This window comes from Manduca sexta, chromosome 28 (assembly GCF_014839805.1).
Source record: "Manduca sexta isolate Smith_Timp_Sample1 chromosome 28, JHU_Msex_v1.0, whole genome shotgun sequence".
NCBI classification, from domain to species: domain Eukaryota; kingdom Metazoa; phylum Arthropoda; class Insecta; order Lepidoptera; family Sphingidae; genus Manduca; species Manduca sexta.
Window position 1 is genome coordinate 1,637,576 of NC_051142.1, and position 14,327 is coordinate 1,651,902.

Consider the following 14,327-nt stretch of genomic DNA (forward strand, 5'->3'; position numbering starts at 1 on the left):
ATATTTCTAAATAGTTTTCTAAAAAAGTCGCTAAAGAAATGACGATAGTGACATTACAAAATGTTGCTATTTTTCATTAAAAAAAAATGGCAGCCTTTATGTCGTAAGCTTTTCTTTTCTTTTCTGACGAAAAGTTTTTATTAACAATTTATGGAAGGTTTATAATGCTATTTGAATCGATTCAGATGATCAATCAGCATCAGAAAATATTAAAATAATTATCAAACGTGCTAAGTCATGCACTGGATATCGGCAGTAAGTACTACGTGGTTATGCTCTTTTTGTGGCCGTAGTTTTACATTAATTTATTTTCCTGTTCCTACGGTCATTACCCATTTTTAATGCATTTCGAGTGTGACGTATGTTTCATATAATACGATTTAATTGCAGGTGTAGTGAACTTGGGGGACTTATGCAAATGTTGAACGGTTCGAACGCGACCGAAATCAGTAGTTCAGCAACGGTTACGAATAAAGAAAACATGAGTGCAGGCAGTGCGACGCTAGAGCGCGAGCTGGCGGGCACGCGCCGCCTGCTGTGGGGCGAGCACGTGAAGGAGGACGTGTTCCGCCGCTGGGCGCAGGGCTTCCAGTTTAGTGCCGACGAGCCGAGCGCGCTTATTCAACAGGAGGGCGGCCCGTGCGCCGCCATCGCACCAGTCCAGGGCTTCCTACTCAAGATCCTGTTATCAGAGACTCCAGGACATAGTTTTCAAGATTTGACCTCGGAGAAGTGCAATTCGTTGCTTGTTAGAGCAGTGTGTACAATTTTAAGCCAGTGTCTAGCGCCTAAGTACAATGTGGCGGTGTACCGCAAGACGGACCTGGACGCGGACACAAGCGGCGGCAACAGCGTCAGTGTGGATGAACAGTCGTGTGATACTATTGAACACTTCCATCGGTGCATTCAAGTACACTCGTTTCAGACTCTGTCTGAGGTAGAGGCATTCTACACAAGGAACATTCGGATATTGAAAGACAAATATGGTGTTCTGTTACTGTTGTACAGTGTCATACTCAGCAAAGGCATCGATATAGTGGAGGCGGAACTGTCAGAGCTGTCAGACCCCCTGATACATTCTATATATGGTTACGGTTCACAGGGACTCATTAATTTGATGCTCACTGGAAGAGCTGTGGCCCATGTGTGGGACCATGATCAGGTAGTCGGTGGGTTACGGTTACGAGGTATAGAAAGACAAAATGACATAGGTTTTTTGACAATCATGGAGCACATGCAGTATTGCACGGTTGGATCGTTTTACAAAAATCCCAAACATCCAGTGTGGGTGCTGGCCTCTGAGACCCATCTCACAGTACTGTTCTCGCTGGAGAGGCGGCTGGCAGCGCCAGAGACAGTTGGAGAATCTGCAGAGAGAATATTTCGCTCATTTGACCCTGAGGGCAATAACTTTATACCTTCAGCAGCATTGCAAGATGTTTTATGTGCAGCCGACCTAGTTAGTGAGCCTGAATATGTAGAATTGATGAGGCGGAAACTGGATTCTGAAAACCTGGGAATAATACTTTTGAGTGCATTCATGGATGAGTTCTTCCCAGGATGTGAGCGTGGGGCACCTGATACTTTCACCTTGCACCATTATAATGGGCTAGCACGGAGTAATCCTGGTGGGCAAGTCGTGTTCCGTACCGGGCGAGCCGCCCTACTAGAGTGTCCTATGCGTGCCGCCACCACTGACCCTATGCTCACTTGCTTGCAGACTAAGTGGCCCAGCATTGATGTGGTCTGGGATGATGGTCACTCTCCTTCACTTAACTAGCCCGTGCCCTAATGGCGTGCTCCAGCAAAATTCGGAACTCATACTGTGACACAGTGAGGACAGTATGTACCTTTAGACGTGTCTAAAAAATTCCATTATTTTATTGTATTAACTTATGTATTAAAAATTATAACATGGATTGTGTCAATGCTCCATGCAGACAGTTTTCATACTGGTATAGGCAGCTATTTTACATTGATTTGGTACAGCTTAGTTACAATGAACCTTTTCATTGGAACCTATACCTATATTCTGTTTGAGTACAAATTGGAAAAACTACTTGTTTACAATATATAAGCACACAAAAGAGTGTCCATGCTATTGGTTGTTGTGACAGAATAAGCAATAAGGTTTATGAGATAGTAATAATTATTGTAAAATATAATTTTACACTTTTGTTTTCGTATCCAAGTTGGATTTTAATTTATAATGAGCCCGAGTAGGGATAGATGTGTCTATTTTGGTACTCAGATCAGCTGTGACGCCAGCACTTGATCATGGACTAATTACCCGGTTGTGGAGCGCGATGCCAATGGGCGCGAGGGTGCGCGCGCGGCTTTATGCGGGGCATTGCGCCGGCACGTCGCGGCCGGGGCAGGACGCCGTGCAGTGCTGCAGCGCACACCTAGCACATGCTTGCACCAAATTGCTAATGTTTTAACACACTTGTTTAGGACTGTTGGGTTTATTATATCAGTTTATTATAGAAAAATTCACATTTCCATCTATTATACTGTATGTATACTGCTTTATTGTAATTACATAGGTTTTTTTATAGCACTTCAAATTAACTACTCAGTCACTGTATTATGTTCACCCCCTTTAAATTAACACGGAATTGGAAGAGAGTGTAGTCAGTTAGGCAAAACTCTGAAATCAAAAATTTACTCTTATAAAAGTTATTTAAAAAAATTAAAACAAATTATAAAACTGCCCTCGCTTCCAGTTTCTAATAATATTATTTTTATAATGACAAGGAAATGATAAGGCAAACAAGGTACAGCATTCTGCTAAATTGTATTGTTTTGTCTTTGTATAACTAAAAAAAACTATGTATTGGCATGCATTGATAGTAAGCCTAAAGATAAATTATATGTTATAGTCTCATTAAAAATAAAAAGATATGCAAGACAATAAAATGACAAATTATAAGGCCTGACAGGGTATCTGACTGTGTCAACTCTGGACACTATTCTGATAATGTATACAATTATCACCATGTATTTTTTATTATGCAATATCATCATGATTTTTAACTGACTGTCATACATTATTTGTGCTTTATTTTTATGGACCCAGAATGACTCGGGTTCATTTGTTTTATAATAATTATAACTTAGCCAACTTTATTAGAAGGTAAAAACTACTAATTAAATTATATATTTCAGTCTACTACCCTGTCCCATGTCTGGTATTTATTCTTTAAAATATTATACAATATATGCCATAGTAGTATCGATAGATAATTTACAATGAGACTACAACATGTTTTTCATACATACTGTAATTATATATTTTTTGTTTGTTACTATAATAACAATATATAATTTCAACCATGTTTACTGTTTATTAAAGGCATGAAGTTGCCTTCATGTGATTTTGTGGCCAATTTTTGCAACACCTGATTTATAAAGCTAAATAAAGCTTGATTTTATTATTTGTTTATTATTAGTCTATATTCATTTTGAAGTCACAGACAAGAACAGATTCATGTAAAATAGCTGTGCATTGTAGTATTGCATACAAAGAGTATATTGAAAGATATTTTCTGGTAGACCTAACATAGTGTAACATGCTTTTTATTATAACTACTGGGTTTTATTTTGATACATCTGCCCTGTTGCTTTCAATCTAAAACTAAGTTGATCCTAAGCATTTATAATTATTTAATTATGTATTATATAAATAAAAATTCTACAGTATTGTACTAAAAGAGAAAAACAGCATTTTCTTTATTTTAAATGTTGCTGAAGAAAAGCAAATATTAATTATATACCTAAATAATTATGAGCCCTGTGTTATTCTTCCTAAACCTAGGAATGGGCCCCGTCTGTAAATAAGAGGAAATTTCTTTGGCTTTTGCCAGTGTTCATCTTTGAGATTTCTATGATGAATTCTCACATATTTTCTCGCAATTTCCAAGGTTCCAATATATTTTATTCATTTTATAATAATTAACTAACAAGTTAGCACTCAATAATATCTGCTCTGGGATTTGAAGCCAACACCATGGTAAACACAAATTAGTTTAATGAAACTACCAACATTTCAGTATACAAGCACTATGTAAAGCAAAAAGTCTAGAGCCTATTCTGCGTATGGTTCAACATTTTTATACAATAATATATTAGATGTTTGTTCGCGGTTTTGCCCACGTAAAAAGGCTATCTTATTGCAAAATCTCTAAAAACTAGCTTAGTTAATGAGCGCCACCTGTACGTCGCCAACGCCATCTACTCAAATAATCTATCATATCGAGTCGCGGTAAAGCAATTAGTTCGGCTAAATGCTGTTAGTGTATAAGCAACCCTACCTACTCTATATGGGTTATGGGATAAAGATATGAACATGAATCGCAAGACACATAGATTAAAAAAAAAGAAATAAATTAAGGCAACACTGAAAGTTAAATATTTTCATTCATATTAGGTTTCTTGCTTTTACGTCCGGCTCCGCCGAGTTGCAGGGAGATGGTTTTTACAATCGAATATAGTAACTAGAAAGTAGTAAGTTCTAGAACCTAAAAAATTAAGCGAACCAACTAGGGCCGATTGCGCACGGTTCCTAACTGATACCAGAATAATCAAAAATCATAGTTTTAAGACCTTAAAAAAAAGAAAATCCGCTGGAACTAAAACCATACCTACTTACTATACTTAAATTTATTTATGTTCCACATACAGATGTCAAATAATACAATCTCTTTGAAATAATCTCTCGGCAAACTGGCAACACTGGTTAAACGTCAATTCCACTTCCAATTCATTTACCAAGTACATCCATAATCCATATATATTATAATTCTCTTTGACCAAGTATCAAATTTTCATATATATCATAGAGTAAGTAATATACAAAGTAAGAATATGTATTATAAATAATCTCTCGGCAAACTGGCAACACTGGTTAAACGTCAATTCCACTTCCAATTCATTTACCAAGTACATCCATAATCCATATATATTATAATTCTCTTTGACCAAGTATCAAATTTTCATATATATCATAGAGTAAGTAATATACAAAGTAAGAATATGTATTATAATTATCTTTGCATTTTTCTTCCTTCAATTATTAATCAATACTGATATCCAAATAACATTTATTTTACGTATTTACAATACTTTTGAAAATGTTATCGGGCTAGTTTAGGGGCTATTGCTCTGGTGACATTTTTGTGATCAAAATAATTTAGCGTATTTTAATTTGTTGGTAAAATTTTTCATTTAATAAATAAGTTCTGAAGCAGCTATTTCAAAATGCCTCCAGAGAGAAAGTTTAATAGATTTGCTGGCAGAACATATGATCCAATAAAAATAGCATCTATTGATGGTGAGCATAGCTATCAGATAAATTTTGTTAATATTAAATGAATAGAAGAACAGGCACCAAATTCATAATTTTTGTATCAACAGGCACCGACACAGAGCCCCACGACCGCGCGGTTGTGAGAGCTATAAACTCAAAATACACACCAAATAAGTCATTAAGAGGAGATCCAAGAAACACATTATTTGTGGGGAGGCTTAATCCTAGAACTACGGAGGTAAGCCCTAATTCATAATTATTTAATATTAAATACATCCTTATAAAGACTGTAAGAACCTGATAAAGATTGTAGGAACTTGCTGGAGCTTCCTGGAACAGTTCACAGCAGGTAGTTCTGGACATAGCATAGGCCAACGTTCTGCTGTGGGCTTCCCGTGGTTGATGATGACGGAATACTATTCTATAACTTAAGTTAAATCTTTGGCAATAGGATGCAAGATATTGGGCAGTTTCCTTTCAAAATTGAGCGTAAATAACCATGCTTTATCTCTGAATGTGTGAATTAGTAACTTTTAATATTGCAGGATACACTTCTTGCAGAATTTGGTGTACATGGGAGAATACTAAAGTGTCGTATAGTGAGAGATATTGTTACTGGAAATTCTAAACAGTATGCTTTCATTGAATATGATAATGCAAACAATGCACAAAAAGCATATGACAAAATGGACAAGGAGTATATTGATGGGGCAGAGATCATTGTGGATTGGGAGGTTGGGAGGCTAATGCGTGGGTGGAAGCCCAGACGGTTGGGTGGGGGATTTGGTGGAAAAAAAGAGTCTGGACAGCTGCGATTTGGCTGTAGAGACAGACCTTTTTGGGAACCACTGCCTCTTATTGCAGAAACTAACACAAAAAAAGATTTCAATAGACAAAAGAAAAAGTAAATAAATAATAATCTGGGTGTTCTAGACTCTATACAGAGCACAGTCATTGTTTGTAAATAGTGATTTTGTATTTTTTTATTCTTGATGTCTAAAATAAGTTTCATAAGAATTTAAACTGGATATTAAATTATGCATTAGCTTAGAAGAAACTTTTTCAACAGTTTGATTTAAAACATTAATATTGAACCACTTGGTCATGCTGTGTCAAAAAAATAAATAAAAAAGGAACAACAATGAATGACAGTATAAAATAATGTGCAATGTTTTTTGCAAAGAATTCAAAGGTTGGTGTAAATCATTCACAAGAACTGAAGCTTTTCTAACCATTTTGGAAGGTTTTCTATTGTTTCTAGTCTTTGGGTTTTTGGTTTTTTTAATACTACATTTTTTGGCATGCCCAAGTGATACAGAAACTCTGTATAATGTAGAAACTACAACTGCAAAATTAACGACATTTACACCAAAAACTAAAACAAAAACCACTGTTAAATCAACTTTTACATACAATGCACCTACTACTTTGGCACCTGAATGCACATGGAAACCTTCTGAGAAGACAAAAGCATACATAAAATATTATGAATATAACACAACCACATACAAGTCTGTTGATACATCAGCAGATATCACAGATTATTCTGAAAGGGACAAAGAAATAGGACATCCAGATGAGAATAAGAAGGACAATGATTCTATAAAAATTAAAGACTACAGTTTAAATAGCCAATCTGGAGGAAATAAACATGTGGCAATTAAACTTCAACCAGTGTATGACTATGGTGATGATATTGACTTTAAACCTGATGAATCAGATGGAGAGGAAGCTGAGGACCTGTACCAACGCTATGTGCTTGCTCTGGTCAAAGTGAACCCTCCCAGAAACATAATTTTCGGCTGCACACTGACAATAGTTACAGAATACTGGACTGTAACTGCTGCAAGCTGTATTGAAGCAATTGAGGAAGTAGATTCCCTGGATTCATTTGTGATGATTGAAGATTATGGTGGAGTGAGAAAAGGAAGAACACATGTCATTTCTGACGTACAAATACATCCAATGTATGAGGGTGTGAACAAGAGTTATGATCTAACAGCCCTGAAAAGTGAGGACAGTTTAATGAGGGGCTCAGGATATGCAGTGGAGCTGCCTAGTCTGATTGACTATTTCATGATAACTATTGGAGAGAGATTAACATTGTTGGGATTTGGACCATACAGGTATGTTTTATAATTTACTATAAGTTTGTACTGTGATAGGTAAATCATAATTAAAAATAAATAAAATGAAAAAATGATTATTTTGTATTCATAGATTTTTTAGTTCAAAATATCATTGGTTCTTTGGCAATGTTTAGTAAACAGTAGCACCATCCAGAATTATAGGTGATGGATAAATAGGTGCATTTAATTAAGTTTCGACGTCGTTCTAATGTATGTCTAACACTAGTATGATAAGGTCCAGGAAATTAAGAAGTGAAGTGAAGAAGAGCGAAATCTGTCCTTTTCACTTCACTGCACATAGCATACCTCTTCTTGGTCGTAGCATCAGTTGCGGTATATAAGGCGGGGATAAAGAAACGGCGTCACCGCCTATGTAGCTTGAGCTAAAAAATAACACCAGTGTCGTGGTATTTTTGCGTTATATAATCTTACCACTTATCCAATCTTCACACAATGCATAATGATTTGTAATGTATACAAAAACGAATGTTTATATTTTTTTTTCAGAACGATCGACACTGGCCCACTGGGCAAGCGCCTGCACAAGGTGTACGTGTACTCGCTGCCGCCGGCGCAGTGCGCGGCACAGGCGGAGGCGGAGACGTGGTCGCTGCGGCACCTGTGGGGCGGCGCGGCGGTGCGGCGCGGGCGCTGCGGCGCGGGCGCGCTGTGTGCCGCCGCGCTGCACTCCCGCGGGGCGCCCTGCAACTACTGCGCCGGCGCGCCGCTGCTGCGGGGCCCCGCGCTCGTCGGCGTCATGAGTAACAACCAGCAGTGCGGAGTGGCGTGCGAACCGCAGCTCTATGTCAACATCGCCGAGATTAGGGACTGGTTGGATTTCGTTACTGGCACCAAATAAATGTTTTATATTCATACCTACACTTTTATTTAAAATGTTTATTTGAAAGAGCTCTGAAAAACTCCAATAAAAGAATTTAAAAGAGATGGCTACTGGAGCTACGAGTGCTGTTGCTACCTTCGCTTCCGCTTGCTACAATCGCTATATTTCTCTATGCTCACGCCTATATCTCTGAAGAAGTAGATACGGGTGCACCTAGTGCACTGTAAAGCTAAGTTCCATCCTATCATCTGATAAAGGCACTTATTACTATGCCGTGTTCGAACAAATCAAATTTTATTCATCAATAATTCTAATATTCCGTTTCTTATCATCAAACCCGGGACTATAAACTTTACTGGTTTTGCAGCAAAAACTGCCACGAGGTGAGGAGATCACTGAAGCCAACAAAATCCAATACTTTATAGGATCTCTCCCTAAAACATTAGATTTATTGAGTACGATAATCATGGTGCATGCATCACTTAAAACTACGAGAATTCTTCAATAATCATAATCAAATCTTGAATTCTCTTCACAATGTTTTTCTATTCAGTACGTAACCTTATTTCTGACAGAAAAATGCCATTGAGATGACATAAGTTTTACTACTGCAAAAGCAGCCGAAAAGTACAAAAGATAATATTTTGATCATGAATAAGGCGATGTTGATATGTTCATTGCTGATGGCAGTGTTCGTGGTAGGCAGCATCACGTCGGCCACGCTGCAGATCCTAGCGGCAATGCGCGGCGAAACCGATGACCATGATGTATAGTGTCGAAAAGGGTTTACCTACTTATCTAATATCACTAAGATCTACTGTATTTTATGTAATTCGATGACTTGTGCGTATTGTCGACTAAACAGAGAGAACGAATAGAATAAAGGATTCACTACTAAGTAACTGACTTTTACTAATATTTACAAAATAATTCCTAAAATATTTATTATGGTTTAAAACAAGTGACCATTTTAGTTAATAGGAAGGTAGATATATATTTTAACTTTCCCTATAATTTTAGAAATAATTTGCTCGTTATCAGCAGTAAATTGTTTGAAACGAACTGTAATAAAATTTATTTTTAGTAAGTATCGTCTCTATTTTTGTTATATCCTAATGAAACCCGTATCCTCGCTTATCCTCGATTCTAGATTAAGGAAAAAACTTAAGAGAACGAAGTAAAATATGGATATTTCGGCCTTTAAAATTTAATATGACGAAATTTTAAAGGCCGAAATATCCATGATTATTAATTATTTTTACGTTTTTCTTTCAACTGCGAGAACTAATCACTAACTAGACGTGAATTTAAATTCTTTACTTGCCAATACTTGTTTAGTTACCCAGATTAAAGGTGAAACAAAATGTATGAAAATGGACCTTGAGGTATCGCCTTAACTACTTATTTGGTACACATTTTGTAATAAAATAAGAAAATCTAGGGACCAGGTACTTGATGGACAATACATTACAAATAATGCAATAGTACGTGAGTCTCCAATAACTAAAATATACTGTTCTTAGTTCACACGAACACAAAATTAATACAGGTCCTCAGTTATGACAGCTTTTACCAATGAATGGAAATTGAAGGAAGTTTATATTTCATATAGTTATCCGTGTGTACATCAAATACAAAAAGTAGTACGTTTGAGCATATTTATTATACCGGCAGCCCGTCACACAGTGGCGAAATATAGGCGAGCAAGAAAGTGATACGCAGAGGCCATTTTAAATAAACAAAAATTATTTTGCGATAAATAAAACACCATTATAAAGCGTAACATAAACAGTTTATTTAAATATATTCCATACGTTGAATTATAATACATTGACAACTAATAGTGCATCAACTGCCGTCGAGTTCCGCGTCTAATATACAGACAACAAGCCTTTTTACACACGCTCCCTCGGACCCTCTCACCGCTTCACTAAGGCATTAACATTTTACACAACCTGTCCCCGCGACCATACAATAATCTGTACACGCTTCTATACAAATGGAAATGTCGATGAGCGAGACTATCGTGTTATTGTCTACCGTTCATAGTAAAAGTAATTATTGCACCTACTGACAATGGAATACAGACAAAGATTTTCATTCCTACAGCCGCTGCTACAGACCGGAGGCAAATGTAAACTCATGTTTTAATATAGGTACTTTTGTAGGAATTTAATGATAATAAAATTTACAAACTATTCGAATTATATAAATTATATAGTTTAATTCTAATACATTGTGCTAGCGCGATTATTTTTACATAATGTCCGTTAATCCCTTGCCTGCACATCCGAACACAAAGAAAATAAAGACGATAACAAAAAAATTTAATAAAATTGCAATATTTATTAATAATAATACATTTAATCTAGAAATCTAATTAAATGATTGAATCGAAATAGTCAATAGAAATATAATTTTAACGAAATACTAAGAAATATGCTTGCGCGAAGAATAAAGACGATACGCATGTCATATGAAAGGTAAGAAATGAGGATTTAGGAGCACTTTCGGAAGGTGCCAACTTGAATTCGCGCAGATGTTTTTTAAAATAAATATACCCAAAAGTCCCAGATAGATGACACCACACTACAAGTGCTATATCCTGGATGTCATCTACGAAGGGCTTTATCGTACCCCAAATCAGAATCTAAAAAAATATTACTATGATTGACTTTCAGAATGTAACGAAAATATTAATGAGCAAAACAAACGTTGTTTATCACAACTATTGAACTATAAGGGCGCAGCACTCGCGCACACAACAATATGGCATCCGGTTCATCTGATTTTGATATACTACAGAACAACCAATATTCGAAATATTTAGTGGACCTTGCGTATTGGTAAGATCCATCAACATGAGCACAGTAAATGGGCAGACTAGGTGTCAGGAGGCCAGTTTTTTTTACTAATTCAATACAGATATTCTAACATATTCAGAATACAGAGTAATAACTGTTATATAGACACACACAGTTACAGTTAATTTATTTGTAAAATAATATTCCAAATTACCCACTTTGTACTCCCTGAGCCCCATCCACCCATTTTATAATACATTATTAGTTAACATTTTACGTGTCCGGTATTTGCGTCACAATCCCTCCCAGACTGGCAGGGCGAGCCGATATGTCTGTTCATGGCGTCGTGCTGCGCGATGTATCGAACGTATCGTTCCGTTCACATTTCGTCACTAAACCTGAACTAATAGTACTTAGTTGGTAAGCTTCACAGGAGCGTCGTTCGTCCACAAGCAGGTCGCTTCTGAACGCACTTATATTTTTAAGTTTTTCAACTGGCACCGATCTTTTCGAAAACATCATAATTTATTCGAAACAACAAAGAAATTATGTCGAAAAAAAGAAGAAACAATGAAATTGGAAAAACATTTTTTAAATATTACAAAAGTCTGATCAGACTGGTTGATCAAGTATGCTGTATAAATCCTAGCTTAAATGGAACTCTACCTTCAAATACAAGATCTCCAGAGACATAGTGAGAACATTCGCCAGTGAGTAACGTGGTGCCTTATAATCGATAGTGAAACAAGCGCGTTCAGAAACCCCCCGCGTCACAACTAACGAGAAACTATATATACTTCTGTAATATCATTTCGTATGCTATACTATAATTATATAGTTATTCGTTGTTATCCTCACGCTATTTGTTTATCATATTCAATGTATTTTCAACACAATTTATAGAAAGTGTAAACAAAGTATTTATTGAAGTCTATGAATGTCTTAAAAATCATACAATATATTGGTACTTAATTTAGAATCAGTTTGTTTACTTTTCTGTGGGATCTATTGTAAAATCGGTTAATTAAGATAGATATATTTTCATGATAAAACTTAAATTTATTTCGTCAACAGATTGCTTGGTGTCCTAATACGAAGCGAAACAGATATACAAATAAAATTATAATAATTCTCTTTGAAAATACACATAACATTTGGGCTGCTGTCATGTTCCATTCTCAATGATCATAGCGTGAAGATAACGTTATATTGAAGTAAGGGTAGACACAAGTGTCGATATGTGATCATGGATCATAAACGCCATCTGTCGGAGATCATTGGTTGCACGCTCGGAGCCGCCGCTAGATGCCGCTGCGGTACTGTTCGTCCTCGCCCGGCATCTGGGACGGGTCGTAGATGCCCCCCTGTTGTATAAAATGTTATTTAAAATTAGTTTAACGTTGCAAGTTAATTTTAGGACAACTTTGTAACTTCTATTAATAAATTTTAGTTTACGGGTAAGTGATTGTCGATTTTAACGCCTGGTTTTGCTCTTAGTTTAGTAATCTTGTAGTTGGTTGTTTATAGGAATACATCGCCCCATTTAAATTCAGTACGTTGTTACAATATTTACCTGTTAGTGACCGTTGGGTAAATTTTCCGCATCCTGCAGCGTGCGTGCAAAAGTACAATACCAAAATAATATACAAAATAAAAATACAATCTACACTACACAAATTCTATAAAAATTAAGTTTTTGTTTGTTTCTCTAGAACTACTGCTTCGATTCTGAAATTTTTTGCAGGAATTCAGCGCTGTATTATATTTCTGAGATCTACGGGTTTTTTTTTATTCCAGTAGCGGATTACAAAGCGAGCGTAGCTGCAAGTAATACTGAGTATGTAGTAAGTTATAGTTATTTTTTTTTTAATAATAAATAAAAGATGTTACCTCAAATTTTAGTGGAGTGGGGGGTGGAGTAGGAGTGAGGGACAGAGGTATGGACACTTGGTCATTCTGGGAATAAATAAGGGAGTATTACTAACTGTAGTAAACATTAATGAACAGTATTATTTAAGGAGTAAAAAGCTTCGGAGTTTGAGTCGGGTATAGTGGTATTTCTATTCAATATCAGCTTAGAGTTTTTTTTGATACTGCGATAGGTTCGACCTCTATTATCACATCATGGAACAGACTCCACAAGGCTTAAAGTGAAAGCATTATGTTAAGCTTTGGCTAACCCGAAGTTAAAGGCGTGTGTATTTTCCAATGTGGTTGATTGGTGAGTAAAGCTATCGTGTGTACCTGTGTTGTGGGCGCGGGCACGAAGTAGGTGGCGGGGGGCGGCGGCGGCGCGGGCCCGAGCACGTCGGCGGCGGGCGGCAGCGCGCGCGGCGCCGACGTGCCCGGGTTGAACACGTCCACGTACGACTTCTTTATGTCTGCCACAACACAACACACAATCGTACATTTCAAGTAACAATTTTTTGGAAATAGGCGAATAGACCGAGTCATATAACAAGCTAGGACAAATGTGCAGTGACTCTCAATATAATAGAATCGTTATCAATGAACATATTATGTCAAGTGTGTGTGTGCACTTACGTCTTCCCTTCTGCATTTTGAATATGTTGGAGACGGGCGCGGTGGGGGGCGCCGCGGTCGGCGCTGACGTCTGCAGCGGCGGAGAATTACTCCTATAAAATAATCATTATAATATGGTCATTCAATTAAAAATCCATTGCAGAATTTCCGGAAGTATAAAACTGAAAACATGAGAACGTTTTCTTAAAGTATCCAACATGGCCATATTTGCTTCTGTATCTCTAAATAGGGAATTAATTTGTTTTTAGACTTGTGCAAGTTTGTGTGCTAATGTAAACCTCGCAGACGGAGTGGAATGGCGCGTTGTCTCACCTGAGCTGCTGCACGAGGTCCGCCATCTTGGGCGGCGGCGGCGGCGGCTGGTCCGTCTCCTCACCGTCGCCGTCCAGGTTGCGCCAGCGCTTCTTCTGCTCGTCCCACACGATCTACATACATCAGATAGCTAACTTAAGAAATGTCATGACCGCTGATTGTACTGATATAGCTCATACGTACCAATATAGGTAATTTATTGTTCTAATATATAAATATAAGTACAAGAAAAAATATATAAATATCTTTAAATGTGGCGAAAAAAAATTATTGGTAAATACGTAGTGATGTCACAATTTATTTTCATATTTAACTTAGATGTAAAAATAAACATTTTGCGAACAAAGTTAGGGTATTCACTATTTGCTAGCTAATGCTTAGGTTTGTAC

At 36.9% G+C, this 14,327-nt stretch overlaps 4 protein-coding genes across 6 annotated transcripts in view; 3 read left to right on the plus strand and 1 right to left on the minus strand.

Moving 5' to 3' along the window:
* Positions 1-13: 13 nt before the first annotated feature.
* LOC115451891 (ubiquitin carboxyl-terminal hydrolase MINDY-3 homolog) lies at positions 14-3,588 on the plus strand. Its single transcript, XM_030180296.2, has 2 exons — positions 14-255; positions 391-3,588. Exon 2 carries the CDS (start codon positions 413-415, stop codon positions 1,778-1,780), a length of 1,368 nt encoding a protein of 455 aa, XP_030036156.1. The 5' UTR covers positions 14-255; positions 391-412; the 3' UTR covers positions 1,781-3,588.
* A 1,319-nt stretch (positions 3,589-4,907) lies between these two features.
* Positions 4,908-6,221, plus strand: LOC115451893 (U11/U12 small nuclear ribonucleoprotein 35 kDa protein). The gene is made up of 3 exons (XM_030180298.2): positions 4,908-5,332; positions 5,416-5,546; positions 5,854-6,221. The coding sequence occupies exons 1-3, from the start codon at positions 5,260-5,262 to the stop codon at positions 6,214-6,216; spliced, it is 567 nt and encodes a 188-aa protein (XP_030036158.1). The 5' UTR covers positions 4,908-5,259; the 3' UTR covers positions 6,217-6,221.
* Positions 6,222-6,228: 7 nt separating this feature from the next.
* Positions 6,229-8,312, plus strand: LOC115451892 (trypsin eta-like). The gene is made up of 2 exons (XM_030180297.2): positions 6,229-7,434; positions 7,945-8,312. Exons 1-2 carry the CDS (start codon positions 6,470-6,472, stop codon positions 8,294-8,296), a joined length of 1,317 nt encoding a protein of 438 aa, XP_030036157.1. The 5' UTR covers positions 6,229-6,469; the 3' UTR covers positions 8,297-8,312.
* A 1,739-nt stretch (positions 8,313-10,051) lies between these two features.
* LOC115454457 overlaps positions 10,052-14,327 on the minus strand; it is a 31,837-nt gene continuing 27,561 nt past the window's right edge. The window contains exons 24-28 of one of the 3 annotated variants that reach the window (XM_037444233.1): positions 13,939-14,051; positions 13,627-13,718; positions 13,327-13,463; positions 12,973-13,038; positions 10,052-12,446 (exon numbers count right to left, since the gene is read on the minus strand). In XM_037444233.1, coding sequence (XP_037300130.1) covers positions 12,384-12,446; positions 12,973-13,038; positions 13,327-13,463; positions 13,627-13,718; positions 13,939-14,051 — 471 coding nt within the window. In that variant the 3' untranslated portion in view covers positions 10,052-12,383. Of the gene's footprint in view, positions 12,447-12,502; positions 12,689-12,972; positions 13,039-13,326; positions 13,464-13,626; positions 13,719-13,938; positions 14,052-14,327 lie in introns of those variants that run through there. The other 2 variants (XM_037444234.1, XM_037444235.1) reach the window with 2 other exon arrangements.